At 39.3% G+C, this 18,140-nt stretch overlaps 1 protein-coding gene across 1 annotated transcript in view; it reads right to left on the bottom strand.

The window, feature by feature from the left end:
- The window catches only part of AFF2 (ALF transcription elongation factor 2), a 402,781-nt gene that overhangs the window by 103,707 nt on the left and 280,934 nt on the right, over positions 1-18,140 (bottom strand). The window contains exon 8 of the mRNA XM_017882824.1: positions 11,398-11,494. Coding sequence (XP_017738313.1) covers positions 11,398-11,494 — 97 coding nt within the window. The remainder of the gene's footprint in view (positions 1-11,397; positions 11,495-18,140) is intronic.

The following is an 18,140-nucleotide window of genomic DNA, read 5'->3' as shown; positions in this document are numbered from 1 at the left end:
TATATGGATATATAATATATAAAATAATATATAATATATATGGATATGTTTTTTTTCTCATTTTTTCTCATATATATATACATGTGTATATATATATATGAAGTGGACTAAGGCTTCATATTTAGCCCTGAATCATATATATATGTGTGATTGAATATTGAGTGAAGGACTTTGGCAACAATGTTCTTGGCAACAATGGTGTTTGCCCTTTATTACATAAAGTCTGTAGTATACAATGGAGAATGTAGGGTTCAAGGGAAGGAATTTTAAGCAGAAATTGGATAGAGTCAGACTTGATTTGGGTAGATAAATGTGGATACAATAAGGAAGATGGACATAATGAGGGAGAACCAGGAAGCTAGGGAGTTACTTTCTTGTTAATCAAAAGAGAAGTAATGAACACAAGAACATGGCAGATCAAACCAGTATGTCTCTTCGACCACAGACAGCATTACTATTTCTGTGCTAACGACTCAAAATAGTCTGAACTAGGAGGCAAAAAATAGCAACTAATTGTCTAATGTACTCAATTTTCCCTCAGTCTATTTCTAACTATAGTCAGGAAAACCAGGCTCTGTAGCATGTCCTGGTAGTATTATGAGGTCTATACTATCATCATTCAGGAAGGGAGCCTCTCAGGAAACACTACTTCTGCTCTGGCTGGAAGGGACAATATAATATGTTTTATCAGAAAAAAGTGTGGAATTTTCTTCACTTTCTGCCAAAAGAGCTGAAACACATGGAAGCCTCTCTCCAAATACTGTATCTATTCACCATTAGTTATAGACTGAGAAGGAGAATCTTGCTGGGTTGGAAGATAGCTGCTGCCATTATCTGCAGGCATGCACACTGCCAATAAAGAGTTGTGCCACAGAGTCTAATTTGTCTACTTGAGATGTCTTCTCCTTTATCTTTTGAAGCCTCAATTGTAACAGTTGTGAAACTACATCAGGATTTACACAAATATATTAAAACAGAAAAGTTGCTGAGAACAGTTTCATGGTCACATTGTGAAGACTTAATGGTACAAAATCAATGTTTTCACGGCTCCTGAGGGAAGCTGAATTAACATCATCCCCCAAACAGATTGTTCTCTCTTCAGGATAGTTTCCTTCCCCCTCATTTCATAACACATCTGCTCTCCTGAGCTAAGGAGTTATACCTACCATGGTGTTTCTCGGCAGATGCAGTAAAGAGGAATAGAGACTTACTAAGACTTAATGACCCTCGAGGCCATGCTTATGCCCAGAGGATTCTGAAGGCTAGACTCGGGGATTCTGGGACATGCCTGATCATAGGGATGCTCTCACCCACTATAGTTTTCTCCACGTTACCAGGCAGGCTCGTGGCTCAGAGGCTCAAAGGGGAACCTAATCGCTGTCTTTAAGAAACTGGGCTCATGCTGTGATTCTGCTCCAAGTGAGAGCTGGGAGAAGAAATATTAGAGAGGTAAGAATGGGCAGGAGAGGTGAGAAGATACAGAGGGGAGAAGAAGAGGGCAAATGAGGATATAAGAGGTCAGGTTCTTTCACTTTTCTGAGGAATTATCACAAGCACCACTGCACTACTTTCTTCACAGAGGAACACAACAGAGCATATGGAATTGGAACAGACATCCATAGGTGAGGGCAGTGGTGTGTCAATCAGTAATGCACAGAATTTCCATTCGTCTCAGTATCTCTGTATCTCTCTCTCTCTCCCCTCCCCCTCCCTGTCTTACACACACACACACACACACACACACACACTCACAGAGTACACTGTTCACAGCCAGAACACCACAAATACAGTCATATAGTAGCATGGCCATACTTGCTGTCAATAAGACAAAAGGATGTTATTGCAGACTTCATTTATATGTGTGTGTTTAAGGTGGTGGGTGGGTGTCACTTATGTCAATATTCAAATAAAATTACATGGGTATTAACACATTTGGTCTGTACACTATCTCTTGCCCTCATTGTCTGCGTGAATTTAATGTTGCCAATTGTAACTTGGTTCCCTGTATCCCTACTACTTTATGGAACCGTACCCAAGCCATTTTTATTGTAAGCACAGTGCCCCTGCTAGCAAAATACAGGGGTAGAGGAAGGGTAGAGGAAGCAGTGGGAAAAGCCCTGTGAGCTTGCTGGGCCCCCCAGTAAGCAATTTCCGCCTTGCCTCACAGGGGTCCTTTAGGAGGGCTGCCAGAGGCACTGGGAAAAGGCTACAGGGAGGAGGAAACCTCCAGCTGAACTTTGTAACAATTTGAACCCACTGAGAAATCTGGCCAGAACTCAGGGAAGGGCATGAATCCAGAGTGCAGACTCCACAGGAGGGGGACGAACTAAAGCCCTACTTGCTTTTGCAGCAATGTTGCCAGAAATGACAGGATTTTATACTCTTTTATGGCTAAATAATAATCAATTTTGTGTATATATGTGTGTGTGTGTGTGTATATATATATCACATTTATTACTTATTTTACCTATCACATTTTAACATTTATTCTGGTTGATGAACCATTTAGATTGATTCATATCTTAGCTATTGTGACTTGTGCACGCACATAAACACCCGGTGGGGTCCAGCTATTCTTAATATACTGATTTTCTTTACTTTCGGAAACCTACCCCCAGTAGTCGAGATTGTTGGAATCATATATGTAGTTTTATTTTGTAGATTTTGAGAAAACACACACACATATAATACTGATTCAGGGCTAAATATGAAGCCTTAGTCGGTGCTCGCATTAAACAAGACAATCAGCTTTAGCCAAGTTTATACATTTTTAGTAAAATCGTTCCCAAAGACTCCCTATGAAATTTTTGCTGTGTGAAATACTGAGATCTATGTGGGCCCATACATTTTAGAAAGTTTTTGGCCTGTTTCTTTTCTTCTGCCATCCCACCTGTATTCCTTCGAAATGGTTAATGTTGGATTGCGTTTATCTCCAAATTTGGAATCACACCCTTCCTGTGCACTTAACAAACTCGCTTACATTCTTTGCTCTTGATAATATAAATATAAAAGTAAATATAGCTGCTTAAAGAAAATATCAATTCAGTTTTCCATGCAGAGCAAGGTCCTTGGTGTTTGCAGCCTGCCTGGTGACTTTTTTAGCAGATGGCAGATATCTGGCGGGGATGGGGCAGAGTTAAGCATTCTTGAGCCCTAAACCGAAGCCCCAGTAAATTTTTCAAGCAAGAATATAAATTTCAAAATCTTACTTTTTCAAAGTGGCAAAGTGTTTCATTATATAACTTTTGCTTGAGGTGTGCATGCTGTTCTAGGTATATTCCAGAACCCTGATTAAACTCAAGGCTTGGAAACTACCAATGAAGTTAGGCACACATGTTGCATTTTCTGGGACTTACTTACGAATGACTCCAGAGTGAAACTTCCAGACTGCAAGAATGGATTAGGACCCTAATTGGGGTGATGGAGAGACTTAAGAAAAAGAACGTGCTGGGACCAAACGGGGGTGGGGTTTGAGTGAAGAAAGGACCAATGATGTCTAGCCACTTCCTCCAGCCCAGAAAGGGCAACATGATGAGGACTGTTTCTCCAGGCACTTCAACTGAAATCTGTACTTAGTGGTCCCCAGCTTTCCAGAGGTGGCTGATACTCTCACTGCCACACTCTTTACAGAACCATATATGTGCTGTGTGCTCTTTGTGGGTGAAAAGGCTGTGGTCATCCCTGTCATACATGAACATTATATATTTTGAAATGACATCATATTCATTTTTGTTTCTGTTTGGATATTGGGGCAAGCAACATATCCTCACCAGTGTTTGACTTAAAGTCATTGTGGAAAAGTGCTAAGCTAAGCAAAACAGCTATTGGCTTTGCAACTGAAATGCTCAAAGTTGGATAATTCATAAAGTGTATTAGACATTAACCAGCATTTGGTCATTACTGACCATGTGATAAGCACAATACGTAAAAACATTACACTTCCATGCATCTCTGTATGCTCAAAGCATTCTACTATATATAGATTACAAGTCAAAAAAATTGGTACTAAAGGAGAAGACCTAATTGTAATAAAAAAATTCAGCACACAGGTTTCTAAACAGTCACGGACTTGTCTCAAGCATTTTAAAAACCACATCATACAAGCCCTAAGTAGTTTCTTGTTAATCTAGTCTCTGTGCTAATATAGCCAAATGGGAAATACAATCTTGGGAATATGAAGGCCAATGTTATTCTATTAACCTTATATGTTATCCTATTTACTTTCCTGTCTTCAATGAATAAATTAAAATGTCCTCTCATTCTCTAATTGGTGGAGAGTTTGAGTATGACAATGTATAGATTTTATTCAGCTACATTCTGTAACCTTAACGGCCCAAATGCTATCATTCTGTGAGGGATTTCAATGAAAGGCAATGACAGATAAACTGTTTACATTAAAAGACTCTATCAAAGTTATTTTGCACCCAGTTTCATCCTAATCCATCTGCTCTTTCTAGAGCTCTGACAGGCTGACCTCGCTTGCTGTGTGTGTCGTATCGATGTCATTACCAAAGAGGCTTTCCCCAGCCTTTCTGCTGATAACAAAGTAAATGGAAATGCAGAGAAACCTCGGGGAGGTAACAACTTGTTCAGTATGATGAGGGAGAACTGTGGCTACAAAATAGGACTGATTACAGCAGGGAAGAGTATCTGTTGTCACAACTAATATATTCTCTACAGCACACCAACTTCAAAAGAGCTAGATGATAGCAGGGGTAAAATTTATTGCATCTTTTTCATTAGCAAACTTAAAACATAAACGCGGGCTTTCAATTTAATGTGGCTACTAGGTTCTGAAAGTTCAGTGGTGTGCATCACAGGTATCAGGAACACATCCCAAAGCTGCCAGAATGTTCGGGTCTTCAGTGGCTATGTAATAATTTCATTTGAAATTCTCAAATAGCAACCAGGTCAGTAAGCTCGCTCAACAAGAACAACCACCATAACCATAACCACCACCAAACAACAAACAAATCAAAATGGATCAAATATAAGACCAAAATCAATAAACTGGATTAAAAGTAACTTTTTTGTGTGTTAGGTAATTAGTAATCTGAAGATTAAAACAAACAAACAAACAAACAAAACTATGAAGTGGAGAGGAAGATCTAAGAAGATTATTGTTTTCTGTAAATGCTCATATGCTTAAGGTGCAACTCTGCGACTAGTGTCTAGTTGGAAAGTCCATACATCTCCAGTAATTAATATGCTTTCAATTAAGTGAATATTTCACAGAATACCAGGGTACTTCTTCGGCAGAAAAAGAAATAAGATGGGGTTAAATAAAATTGGGTACACTGGAGCTACTCATGATCATGTGCCCAGATACAACACATTAGAATGTTTTGTGTTCAAATAAAATTTTAATGGTTCAGTTCTGTTTTTAAAGCACTAGCATACTACTCCAAGCTTTATGTAGAGTCTTTTAGTGAACCTGGTCACTGAACATTTTCAGTCATATCAAATGTTTTCTGAACTTACTAACTGTGCTAAATGAAGTCATCTAATATTTCAATCTAATTCATATTAATAAGATGTTATTAATGTTGTAATGCCCTAAAGGAAATTTCTAACAAGACCCATCTCTTTTATGGCTTTTAGATTTCTAAAGTCTGCTGCTTCTAATGCCAATGTGAGATAACTGCGGCATGAGACAGCCAGGCCCAGATCTAAATAGGTTTCAGAACCCAGTCATCACAAGCCAACCTGCTACCTGTGGACACCAGGCTACATGTTTAGGGCTGTGGAAATCAGACATCATAATATCACTCAATTAAACATTAAGCAGATGTTTACCTGGCTCTAAGAGCATGTGCTGGAGGGAGCTTTGGAGTTTGCCTGCCACATATTCTAGAAGCCTTTGGAATAAGTCAAATTGCCGATAGTTTAAAACTTTAAAGACAGCGATTTTAATAAACCTGTCAATACAATTTCTTTGTTAAAAAAAAATTGAGACTGATTAGGCTACTTATATTGAAAGAGAAGCACAAGGTCTATATCTTTAGATCTTTTATTGAACTGCAAGCGGAGCATCAATAACTGCTTCTCAGCTGTAAATGAAAATTGATTCCAGGTTTAACTCCTAATTTTCAGGGGTTCCTTTAACCCCGAGAAAATGAAAAGAAAAACTGACAAAAAAGAAAAACCAGAGGTTTAGTGGTATGAGGCAGGGGCATACAGAAATACAGAGAACATAACATATTCCCACTCCCAAAACATCTGTCCTCCTGGGTCAGGCCACTCCCTAGCCAAACCCCAGTGGCCATCTCTGCCTGCCCCGGAGGACTGACTTGAAAATGGCAATTCAATAAGTGTTTCATGGGGAAGGCCAGGGCTGGATTTTATATCTATGATGCCATCTATGATGGCAGCTGAGAAGTAAAAAATGCAGTCAGCCGGATAATGGACACCATGTGGCCCCCAAATCTCAACCATGCCATTGATATCAAACTTAAAAAATACATGGCACCACATATGTTTATTCAGACACTAAGTACATAGCACTATGTCTAATTCCAACACGGTTCTGGATGTTTGCAAAGTCCAATGTCAACTTCAAATAGTTATTTATCTCCCATTCAGGGATAGCTCCTGAGAGAGAGCCAAGATGAGTACAGCATCCTAGAAGAGCCTTCAAGCCTTTCTTTAGGGCATAACATGAGCTCAGAAAGAGAAGTTAAGAACTACAATAGAAGGGTATGAATCAACTCTCCACCCATGCCAATTTTTGGAAGAAAAGCTCTTTTAGAGACACATAATTTCCTGGAGGACTTGGTGCAGATCCTTGGCAACCTAACCTTTCTTCCTGGGATCTCTAGTTTAAAAGTTGTCAGGGCTTAGACGAAAGTTAAGGTCATTCATATCCAATGGCTGCCTTTGGGGGCCAGTTAAGACATGCAACGCAGTTCCTAGCAGATCCCTATGGATACCTAGGCCAAAATGAAGGGCTGTGTCTATTTCCCTATGGATCCTAAAGAGAGGGCTGCCAGTTAATGTTTAAAAGGACCACACGGAAGAGTAACCACCTATTGTGTAGTTCAAAGCATTTTCTTATACACTGTCTTCACTTGATCCTTACAATACTCCTATGAGTCAGACAAGGCTGGTTTATTCCAGTCTACTGGTAAAAGATCTGAGATTTAGAGATGTTAAACAACTTTCCCAATGCAATATAGCTAGTATTTGAGGCCTGGGATTAAACCCCAGGCTTCTTTATTCCAAAAACTATGTTCTTAATATCTACAGTTAAAATTACTCATGGCCAGGCACACAGCTAATCAACTTTAGGATGACAGAACATTTTCATTCAAGTTTGCCATATACAGGATAGATAATCCAGCAGCTGTCTTTAACATCCCATTCCTTACAAGAAAAGGGAAAGTAAATATATGTAGCATCTCAAAGAATATGAAGCTTTTTAGATCATTAGTAGCACTCATAATGATGATGATTATTATCACGTAAAGTGGTGAGTAATTACCATGTGCTAAGCATAGTGTCAGGTGCTTTTGCCTGTATTGATTCACCTAATCATTGAATCCCCAGTATGACCCATTGAAGAAGGTCCTATTTTTACCTCTATTTTATAGGTACTTAGATCTTTGCCCAAGGTCAACCAGTTTGAGTGTGGCAGAGCTAGAATTCAAAGCCATGTCTGTGTGACTATATAGCTATAATCTCACATACTCTCCTACACTGTCCCAGCATTGTCCCACCACCTTAGAACACAGCATGGATATGTCTGCTGTCCAAATAGTCCCAACCAAGAAAGTCAAATGCAGTAGAGGACTAGAGAGAAAATACAAAGTTTTAACAGGTATTTTTAGGCTGCAATCACTATCGCTTCTTCATTGAAGCCATGCACATGTATGATTATATATCGCTTACTTTAAAGAGTCATTCAAAGGTAAAATCTTCTGTTAAAAAAGTTTTCTTATGATCATGAGTCTCTATGGCTGATCATTTGGTATCTTTAATTTATATATTATAATTCCCCCATTCTGAACTCATGTTCCATTTTCCCATTTGAGGGAATAATATTTAGCATTTGAACATACTCTACTTGCTCTGCTAGTGTTTATGCACACGACCTGTCACCTGGCTCAGCATGGCTAATACTGCTGTAGAAGGTGGAAGTGGCAAAAAAGGGGAGGCTGTTTTGATCGTAAGATACTCAGTACCCAAATGCCAGTTTAGAAGCCGACACAACTTGATCCTGTATTTCATTTTCATGCATGTATTTGAAACGTATTCTCTTGGGGATGTTTATGCTCTAAGCCCACAGTATAAGCTCTTAGGCACTGTTTGAAAAAGATTGCTGTATATTCACTACACCTGGATAATCTGAGTTTCGTCAAATGAGTCAAGGTGTGATGACTATGGATGAGATGATTCGGGGATGTCTCCAGAAAGTAAATGGCTTTTTTATTGGACTATGTCTGCATGAATGCAGCCACTGAGTTCTGAGCCATTTCTATTATGTCAGCTGAAACCAGCAGTGTTGTCTGGGCCCTTGAGTACAGTTTTATGGACTAATGCATTTGTCTGTATGCTTTCTCCCCAATCATTCTGCCACAAATGGAGTGACTCTGCAATTCTTTTGCTCAGCTAAGAGGCCCAACCCTACTGCTAAGGTTTGCTGTAAGGTTCAAATGAGACACCACACCTAGCTTGTGCCTGGCACAGAGCAAGAGTGGTTCTAAAAACGGTAATCTCAATACTCCTCCTTATGATGATGCTGGAGGTATGACTGTCCCAATTCAAAGACAAGTGAACAGTACTATGTTATCTACATGGCACTATATTATCTAAAAATGATTTTGGTGATTCCTCTATAAGTTAACTGTAGAATTACCGTGTGACTCATCAATTCCCCTTCTAGGTACACACCAGAAAGAAAACATGTCTATATGAAACTTGTACACAAATCTTCACAGTAGCACTACTCACAGTAGCCAAAAGTTGGAAACAATCAAAATGTCCGTCTAATGATGAGTAGATAAAGAAAATGTGGTTTATTCATACGATGGAATGCTACTTAGCCATAAAACAAAATGAAGTACTGATACATGACATCGAAGAATCAAGAAAACATTATGGTGAGTGAAAGAAGCCAGACAAAAAAGGTCACATGTTATAGGATTCCAGTTATATGAAACAGACAAATCCATAGAGTCAAAAAGTAGATTAGCAGTTGTAAGGGGTTAGGGGAGGGGGAAATGGGGAGTAACTGTTTAACGGGTATGGAATTTCCACTTGGAGTGATGAAAAATTCTGGAACTGGGATGGATGCACAACCTTGTGAATGTATTAAGTGTCACAGAATTGAACACTTTAAAATGGTTAATTTTACATTAAGTGAATTTTGCCACAAAAAAGAGAAAATTATGTCAACCCATTTACTTTTGCAAAAGGACATTATGCATCCTAAAGGCAGAGCTCTGCAAACATTGCTAGTATTACTGCTGCCACTACTGCACAAGCATTCTCTTTTGGTCTATAGCCTTCCAGGTCTTGTAACTAATCTTCAGACTCTAGAAGGAGGGTTCATTTGCAAATGTTTATAACCTTGTGCCTACATCTTGCTCCTAGGACTCAGTTAGAGGGAATAAGTTGTCATTTTGCCTCACCTTAGAGCCCCCAGTTCAATCTCCCCATCCAATTTTCACTGAGAATCTAAGCCTTTTTGAGGAAGACATCATGACTAGAGGCAGCATGCCATAAAAAGGTTCCAACCTACCAATCCTGATCATCTGAGAGTCTCAGCAGTGAATATACCCTAACACCTAGATGATTCAGGCCAACAGACCCTTTGCCAATTTTAAGATAAATACAGAAAATAACTTTATAAGTTAAAAAGATTACATTCATATAATTACATGAAGAGGAAGTCAATGTGCAAAATCTACTTTCAATTATTATTGAATTCTGCTTTAAACATTTCAATTAAAAGCAACTTTTATCTGTCAAAATCAACGATCTGGAATGTTTTCGTTTTGCTTCTGTTTTACTTACAAATATGATGATGCTCCTGTCATTGGCGTATTAAATGTGTGAGGCAGAAATGACAATTTTTGGAAATTAAGTGTGCATTTTACATTTGCTATGAAGCCCAACTCAAGTAGGAGGGAGACAGCTTGCATTCAGCAAATGTACACCAAGTCCCTGGGAAACAGTTGTGAAATTGGCTTAGGCCAGCACTGTGTAGTCTGTACTTACCCTATGGTTGTTCTTGATAAAGCACTAAACTTGCAAAGATGCAATTATTTTTTACATATTATTAAAATTCAAGCACAAGAAAGTGGAGAAAGTAAAGTAGATGAAAGTTTTGGCCACATAACTTTGAAGATGGATTTGATTTTTAAAGTATACCAGAATGGTAGGAGTTCTAGTGTGGTAAACAACTGTAGATGAGAATAGAGTAGCTGAACCTTGATAATTTTTCCTAAGCTTTTCTTTGCAGGCTCCTCCTCATGAAATGTTTAATCAACATGGAATTCCATATTTGTTAACTCTCTTGAAATATCAGTGCATAAGCATTCCTTTAAACAGTCTGTTTTATAATGTAGCAGACTTCACTGTAGGAAGATCTTGGTCAGGTACTGGATTTAAAGAAAGGCAATCCTGCATTCCTCATTTGAGGTGATAAGCACACCCAGAAGGACCTCACATTCCAGACAGTTCTCCATCAAAGAGAAAATGTGGAAGCATCATTGACACCACACACTAGGTTGCCATTCTCATGAGTCATAAATGATACTTGGCCTTTTCAAATCATAAAGTCCAGTCTCATTGAAATGCTGAAAACACGCATTTCTGCCATCTCATTTGGTGGTAAAGTACTGTAAATGCTTAAAGTGTGGAATAGAAGGAGACAAGGGCAGCAGCAAGTTTTTGCCAAATGTCTTTTGCCTAAAGGTTCATTTAAGTGGCAAGAGGTTGCATATTGATTCTCAGCTGCATTCTGAAATGGTACATCTGGGAAAGGTGAATGAAGCATCACATTTATATCTAAATTAATGAGTATGGGCTCCAAGCCTCACACCAGAGTCACCAAATGAAAGTTATACCTCACCCAGGACAATAAGTAGTCCAAGAGAGGGTAAGACAATCTCTATTGCTTACTACTGACCAGCATTTGTGTATGGAACAGAGAGAGAGATTGGAGGGGGTTGAAAGCAGTTTTAAAGAGCTCTGCATCTCCTTACTATAGCTTTAATGAAAGGTTGAGCTGATTTGACTTGTTCCAGAACACTATGCTCATCTTTGCTTCTTTCCCTCTCTCCAAAGCCCAGAGATAAAGCATGGGGAAGTTTGTGCATGTCAAAGCATGTCAAAGCCATTCCAGTTCCTCCTGCCCCCACTTAGTCCCAAAACAAAGCCCCAAGCTCTTCTTACCTGGTAGAGCTCAGTGGCAGTACACTGAGTGGTCAAGGTCTTCACAGGCTCAAGGTCATCTTCATCACTGCTCAGCTTCAGGTCATCCTCAAGCATCCTACAAAGAGATCAGAGTGGTGTTTGAGTTAGAAAACATATTTTCTAAATCATCCTCAGATACATCTTGCAATGAGAATAAAGTATTGGAGCTACAATCTGACAGCTGCAAATCCTTCAAATGTGTAGAGGGAACTAAGATCGTTTCACCTAATTAGATATTTGAGCTCTTATATTTATGTCATACTTTGCACATATCTTTCCTCTCTACCTTCCCCTAAATCAAGGGGAAAATACTATTTCAGGATCTCCAGAGATGACTGGATTCTATATGTTTTTGCTACTAAAAGTGCAATAAATGTACTGATCAATCACTGTGTATGTGGGATGTGGCATTGGATCTCTACATGACAAGGTGCTCGGAGTCTCCCATGAAAGAAGAGGGGCATGATCACAGTCCCTAGCTCTAGAGGCTGTTGTCAAAGCCTGCTGGGTCTCTCTGGATGATGGAGGTAAAAGGCACAGTGAACCTGGACTCTCTTTCAGTGCCCTCTGCTGCTGGGTAGCTAGGTGGCCACAAAAGAGCTGGGAGAGAAATGGCTAGTCATTAACCTTCTGATATATGACCGATCTCTTCCTGTAAAATTTGATCTGAGAGATGTAAGCCCATGATGTGGATAAGAAATCTTTCTTTCCTAAGGCAAGGCACCTGAAAAATGAGTGGTCTGGATTTTGGTGATGAACTAGCACTTTCAAAATTGTTTATGGAGTCACAGAGCCTTTTGTTTCCATAGAGATATTAATTCCAGTGGCATCCTCTCTATCTCCAAGTGTGAGCTACAGCAGGAAGAATAGCTTATTATCTTAAAATTCCAGCTACACTGTCTTTAAAGACCCATTGGTGTTCATATTTTTATTTACTAAATACAACTTTATACCTCATCCTTAGGCTTCAAGAGGGGACAGTCTCAGCCTCTCTGGACCAATGACCATTTCCTATGCATATATTGCTTTTTCTTGCATCTAGGCTCTGCATCAGGCTCAGTTCCAGGTCTAGAAATCTCTTTCTCAACTCTAGAAATCCCATTTATCCTTTGTAGCCCAATGATCCCACTTCCTCTACAAAAGCTTTCTAGAAAGAACTCCCATCTCAGGAAGAATATTTTTTTCCTCTGCCCAACCCTCAGCTCCATCTGGATCACAGCACAGCTTTCCACTGAATCTCTCCCCACTAGTCCGTATTTCCCATGAGGGCAGGGGGTGCAGCATTTTCACCTCACTGTGCTTCACAGCATCTTCCCACAAATGATAGAGTCTACTGGGATCATTTTGCAGACAAGGAAGGAAAGATTCAGAGAGGTTAATTGCTTTGCTCAAGCTCACACAGTTATTAATAGTTAGTGCTAGAGCCACTCCTGAAATTTCCATCTCTGTAATCCCACTTGGGTGTTTTTCCAGAAGAGAAGCCAGAAGGGAAAAGGAAGCTTCTAATTTGATAAACAGGGGGAAAGTTACTTCAGAGGTTATGTTCAAGTATTGAAAAGAGAGTCAGGGCAGAGTGGATATCCAATAACTCTCCAAGAAAAGCACAGCTCCCCCACTTTCATGCTCAGTCACATAACACTAGAATGTTTACACTGAGGTCTGCAAACCAAAGACTGATATAAAGGATGATTGGTGGGAAGGACAACTGTTAGAGTAGCTTTCAGATAAACTAAATTTGCAGGATTTATGACTGTCCTTCAAGAGACTAATGGATGTTTTGAAGATCTTAGAGAAGGAGAAAAAGTGTATCTTGGTATTTCTTTTGCAGTTGCAGGCTCATGACTGAACAAATAATTCTTTACAACACATTGTGGGAGATGAAGACTATATCATTCTCATAAGCTATAGAACTTAAATATTTAAAACTACCTATGCTTGTTATTATAAATGGCTTTACTTCCCGTGTGTGTGTGTATGTGTGTGTGTGTATCTCGATACAGCTAGGGAATGTCTATGTGTTAATCTATATTCAAGTAGTCAGCAAAAGAAATGGTAAATAATTCCTACATTTAGAGGGTCAATTTTCAGAGACAGAGGAAGCCCTAAGTATTTGACCAGCAGCATGGAACTTGGTCCTCACAATACTTCTATGAAGGAGATGGTGTTACAGCTGCATTTTTCAGATGGAGACTCTGAGGTTTAGAGAGATTAAGGGGCTTGCTTGTGAACAGACAGCTAGAAATCAAGGAGGCAAACATGGAACCTAGATCATCTCCAGCCAGAATTGGGAGTAGACAAGGTTTTCCTAGAGGGTACAACTTATAAAAGATGGTATATTCAATAAAATTGACAGCAACAACAAAAACCTCACAAAACATATTAGCATGGAGTCAAGACATTGGGATTCAATTGCTGGCTAATCATAAACCCCAATATCTGGGGTAATTTACCAGCTCTGAGGTTCATCTGTGCCCCTCATCTCTTCAATGGGATAATACTTTGGTTCCGTCACAGGAGGGTGGTGGTGAGCATAACAGGAGCTAATGCATGTGAAAGTGCTTTATGAAAGCACAAAACTAATAATGTGGGGCACCATTAGTTTGGAAAGATATCTCAGTTGGAAATAATGAACTTCATTAATACTATTAACAAGCAATCAGAAGCAGAAGTTTCAGTGTGCCTTTGCTCCTCTCCTTTTAATTTTCTGAACAGTCTGAAGGTAATCCATGATGACTTGGGAAATGTCTAAGGGCATCTCAAGACCAGATGTAGAAATGTGGTTGTGGTCTTCAGGTTTCTCTCCTTCAGGTAGAAGTAGCACATCCAGAGTCAGAGCACAGAGTTCTGAACTCAGCAGTTATTTTACTCTCCAATCAACATTATATTATTTTTAACATGGAGATGAAATGCACTCCAACGTACAATTCTGGAAATAGGCAGCCAATCTACACAGTGATTGACATTAAACAACCTCCCCCACCCCGCCCCCACCATGCAACAAGCTTGGTATGGATTTGGTTGTTAATAAAGGAAAATCTGATGCATATATTTAAGTCCCAGTAAACACAAGTCAAGGAAGTAACTAGGAAGGCAAATTACTATTAGTTATCTCTGGAGGCACTAGGCATTCATTTCATTCCACTTCTTCCCTGACCTATTAAGCTTTATTATTGAATATACATGTACTTGTTTGCATTTTCATCCTTGGCTAATGCTGAACATTACTCTAGGGAAAGCGTAGGATTATGAAAGATTTTAGATTTAATTATTATAGCAGCACCATTCACACCCAATGCAGTTAAAGTCGTCTCAGCAGAAAAATGGTGATCTCTTTTCATGAGGTTATAATTCCATAGACAATTCATCACACATTGGCTACCACAAAAATGTGAAGAAAATTGCTCATATAAATGTATGCTTGTGTGTGTGATCTTAAAAACAAAACAAACAAAACAAAACAAAACAAAAAAACAGACATTGTTCTTCAACTTTTCAATTAGGTGAAAACAGAACCCTGTTGTTTGTTCAGGGTCTAGTCAACCATAATGTTCATCTTGGTGTAAAATGTTTTATTTTACTATGATCTATAATTTCTAGTATTAAGACATAGAATAACCTATAAAACTGAACAAAAACCCAAGTTCTTGCCCTGAGGAGATGATCCTATAAAAGTTCAGATAGTGAAATTTGGATGAGATGGAATGGACCAAAAGAGGATCTTTGTCCTTGGTTTTCTGAGGTTCAAGCTGAGCTTAGTGGCCTCCAAGGGCTCTTTGCACTGAAACATTCTAGTGCACTATGACATGACAGGTCCCATGTGAATCATAACCATAAAATCATAAGATCACACTTCAAAAACTTTGCCAATTTACATAGTGGAAGGCTTAGGTGATTTTGAAGAGGTTAAAATAGAGGGCTTGAAACATTATTATAGAAAGTTGTGGGAAGAAGCCCTTAGTTGAGTCAGCATGAACTTATGAGCAAGGTCTCGAGAAACAAAAAGACCTAAGCTCAAATACAGGAATTCCTATTGGATTTTTTTTATCCAGTAAATAAGACCCTTTAAATCTCAATTTTCTATATGTTAAAATGGATAATAATAATATCCACTCTGACAATTTTTAGAATTAGAAAATAAAGATTATACAAATTGCCTAGGAGCCAATATAGCTACCAGCTATCACTTTCATCTTAGTTACTATTGATATTGTTATTATTATTGTCAGAGGAATTTTGTTGTACAATAATTTTTAAAAGCTATGGTGGTAACCCAAAGGCTGGCAGAGGTATCAGGCCCTACACATCATTGGAAACTCTTGACCAAATAAGGAGAGATTCAAAGACTATTAAGGAGTTTGGAAAGTTTTGGAGCTTTGGTTTACTCATCTAGAAATGGCCTAAACTCATCAGGTCTGTCTTGGGTTTTCTTAGATCCTCTTGGAGTGCTTAAGATATCCCAGAAATTTGAAAGTCAGTCGCAAGAGGAAACATCCAGACAGTACCAAGTGAGAGTTCAGAAAAAAATGAGTGGCCCCAATGTTCTGACTCTCATACGTGGGAATCTACCTGCTGATCCAGAGAAATGAACCAAGGGTGACCCCCCACTGGAAGTTGTGCTCACCTTGAGCACCGTGTCTTTAGGCCTGTCACTCTCAGGAGGCTGTTCCGACACACATCTGGCTCTGAAGTTTGTGTGTAAGACTGTGCATAATAGGCTCCTACTTGATCCAGAATCCTTGCTCAGAAACAACCGTTGGCACATTGAGTTGTTCTTAGAACTTGCAAGCCTACACAGTGCCTTTTTGTGAACTACAAAATGATGTTCCTCTTGGCAGACAGCAGCTCTCGATACTGGGTAGATTCCAGCTTCAAGGTATCTATAGTGCTAGCTGCAATGCTGGTGATTGATTCTCAGATGTACTCTTCCAATTGGAAGTACTTGAGAGTGCTATCTCTTTCACCATGTCACTGTGTCACCTAGTGGAGAAAATGGCAACATCCCTAACATATGGTCATACATGTTTTCTCTGATAGGTAGCTAACAATACCTTTCTATTGTTCAGTACCTTTAATCGTGAGAATGATCTTCCAGTTAGGAGTTGCCATGAGCTTTCCTGTACCTTCTACCTTGCAGCTGGAGTCTTGTTCTCTATAGTTCACATTCAGAGACTAGACTTGTAATGGTGTTGGAGACAGAACCAGTGTTGCTACCTCTGTCATACAGGAGAGGGAGGAGGCTATTACGCTCAGGTTTTAAGCTATTAACTAAAACAGAGCTATAACTTCTGGTCCAATGAGTTTGGGGTCCTCTGGTTACTGGTTTAAATTATCATTGTCTTTCCAAATACCCCAGAGTTCATGGCAATCAGAGTAAGTTTCTGATGGCCCAAATGAATGACACAGTTGACTTTGAGGATAATAACACAGCCTAGAGAGGGCTTGCATGTCCTCATTAGGCAGAGTCTTACTGTAGTCTCTCTTCTAGAATAGTAACTTAGCCCTCTTGACTCCTTAAAGGGCACTTCTTCTTCATAAAGTAAGCTAAAAGAAATAAAACATGACTGGTTTAGAATTACTCAGGGAATTATATATTTTCCTATCTAGTGCTTTGTAGTCTCTGCAGCATTGAATCATTTGTTGGTAGGAAGGCAGGTGATAAGGAAGAGAAGGTGATATTTTTCAGGGAATTCATTCAGTTTCCATGCAGTAAAGGTGCTCAGGCTATTTTTTCCCCTTTAGGAAGAGATATATTTCATTTTCCCAAGGTTTTAACTTAAAATTTTCTGATTCAATGGCCACCACCTCACTGGGAATCCTACAGAATCCCGGTCTGAGGGCTGTGGCAGTGACAAGCCATTTGAAAATCTGTATTATACTGTATAGGAACAAATCTCCAAGCTCTATCAGGTGGGGACCCATAGCCCAGTGCCAACCACTGTGCCCACAGGCAGGGACTAAACATGCACTCTGCCATAGGCATGTGGGCCTGATAAAGATTGTCTTCTGTAGCTGATGGCCTTCCAGGGGGTTGAGAAAATAGGTATTTCATAAGATTAACTGGGCTCCTTAGTGTGAGAACTAGGAGTTCCCTTAGGGGCCATCTAGTCCAGGGACTGGCCAGCTGAAGGCCTCAGCCCAAAGCAGCCTTCCCTCTGTTTCTATACTGCTTATGATTTTAGAATAGTTTTTTTTCTTTTTTTTTTAATACTTTAAGTTCTAGGGTACATGAGCACAACGTGCAGGTTTGTTACATACGTATACATGTGCCATGTTGGTATACCGCACCCATTAACTAGTCATTTACATTAGGTATATCTCCTAATGCTATCCCTCCCCCATCTTCCACCCACAACAGGCCCTGGTGTGTGATGTTCCCCTTCCTGTGTCCAAGTGTTCTCATTGTTCAATTCCCACCTATGAGTGAGAACATGTGGTGTTTGGTTTTTTGTTCTTGTGACAGTTTACTGAGAATGATGATTTCCAGCTTCACCCATGTCCCTACAAAGGACATGAACTCATTCTTTTTTATGGCTGCATAGTATTCCATGGTGTCTACGTGCCACATTTTCTTAATCTAGTCTATCATTGATAGACATTTGAGTTGGTTCCAAGTCTTTGCTATTGTGAATAGTGCCTCAATAAATATACGTGTGCATGTGTCTTTATAGCAGCATGATTTATAATCCTTTGGGTATATACCCAGTAATGGGATGGCTGGGTCA

This window comes from Rhinopithecus bieti, unplaced genomic scaffold (assembly GCF_001698545.2).
Source record: "Rhinopithecus bieti isolate Rb0 unplaced genomic scaffold, ASM169854v2 scaffold_13744, whole genome shotgun sequence".
NCBI classification, from domain to species: domain Eukaryota; kingdom Metazoa; phylum Chordata; class Mammalia; order Primates; family Cercopithecidae; genus Rhinopithecus; species Rhinopithecus bieti.
Note: the sequence above shows the minus strand (reverse complement) of the source record. Positions and strands in the feature narration are given on the sequence as shown.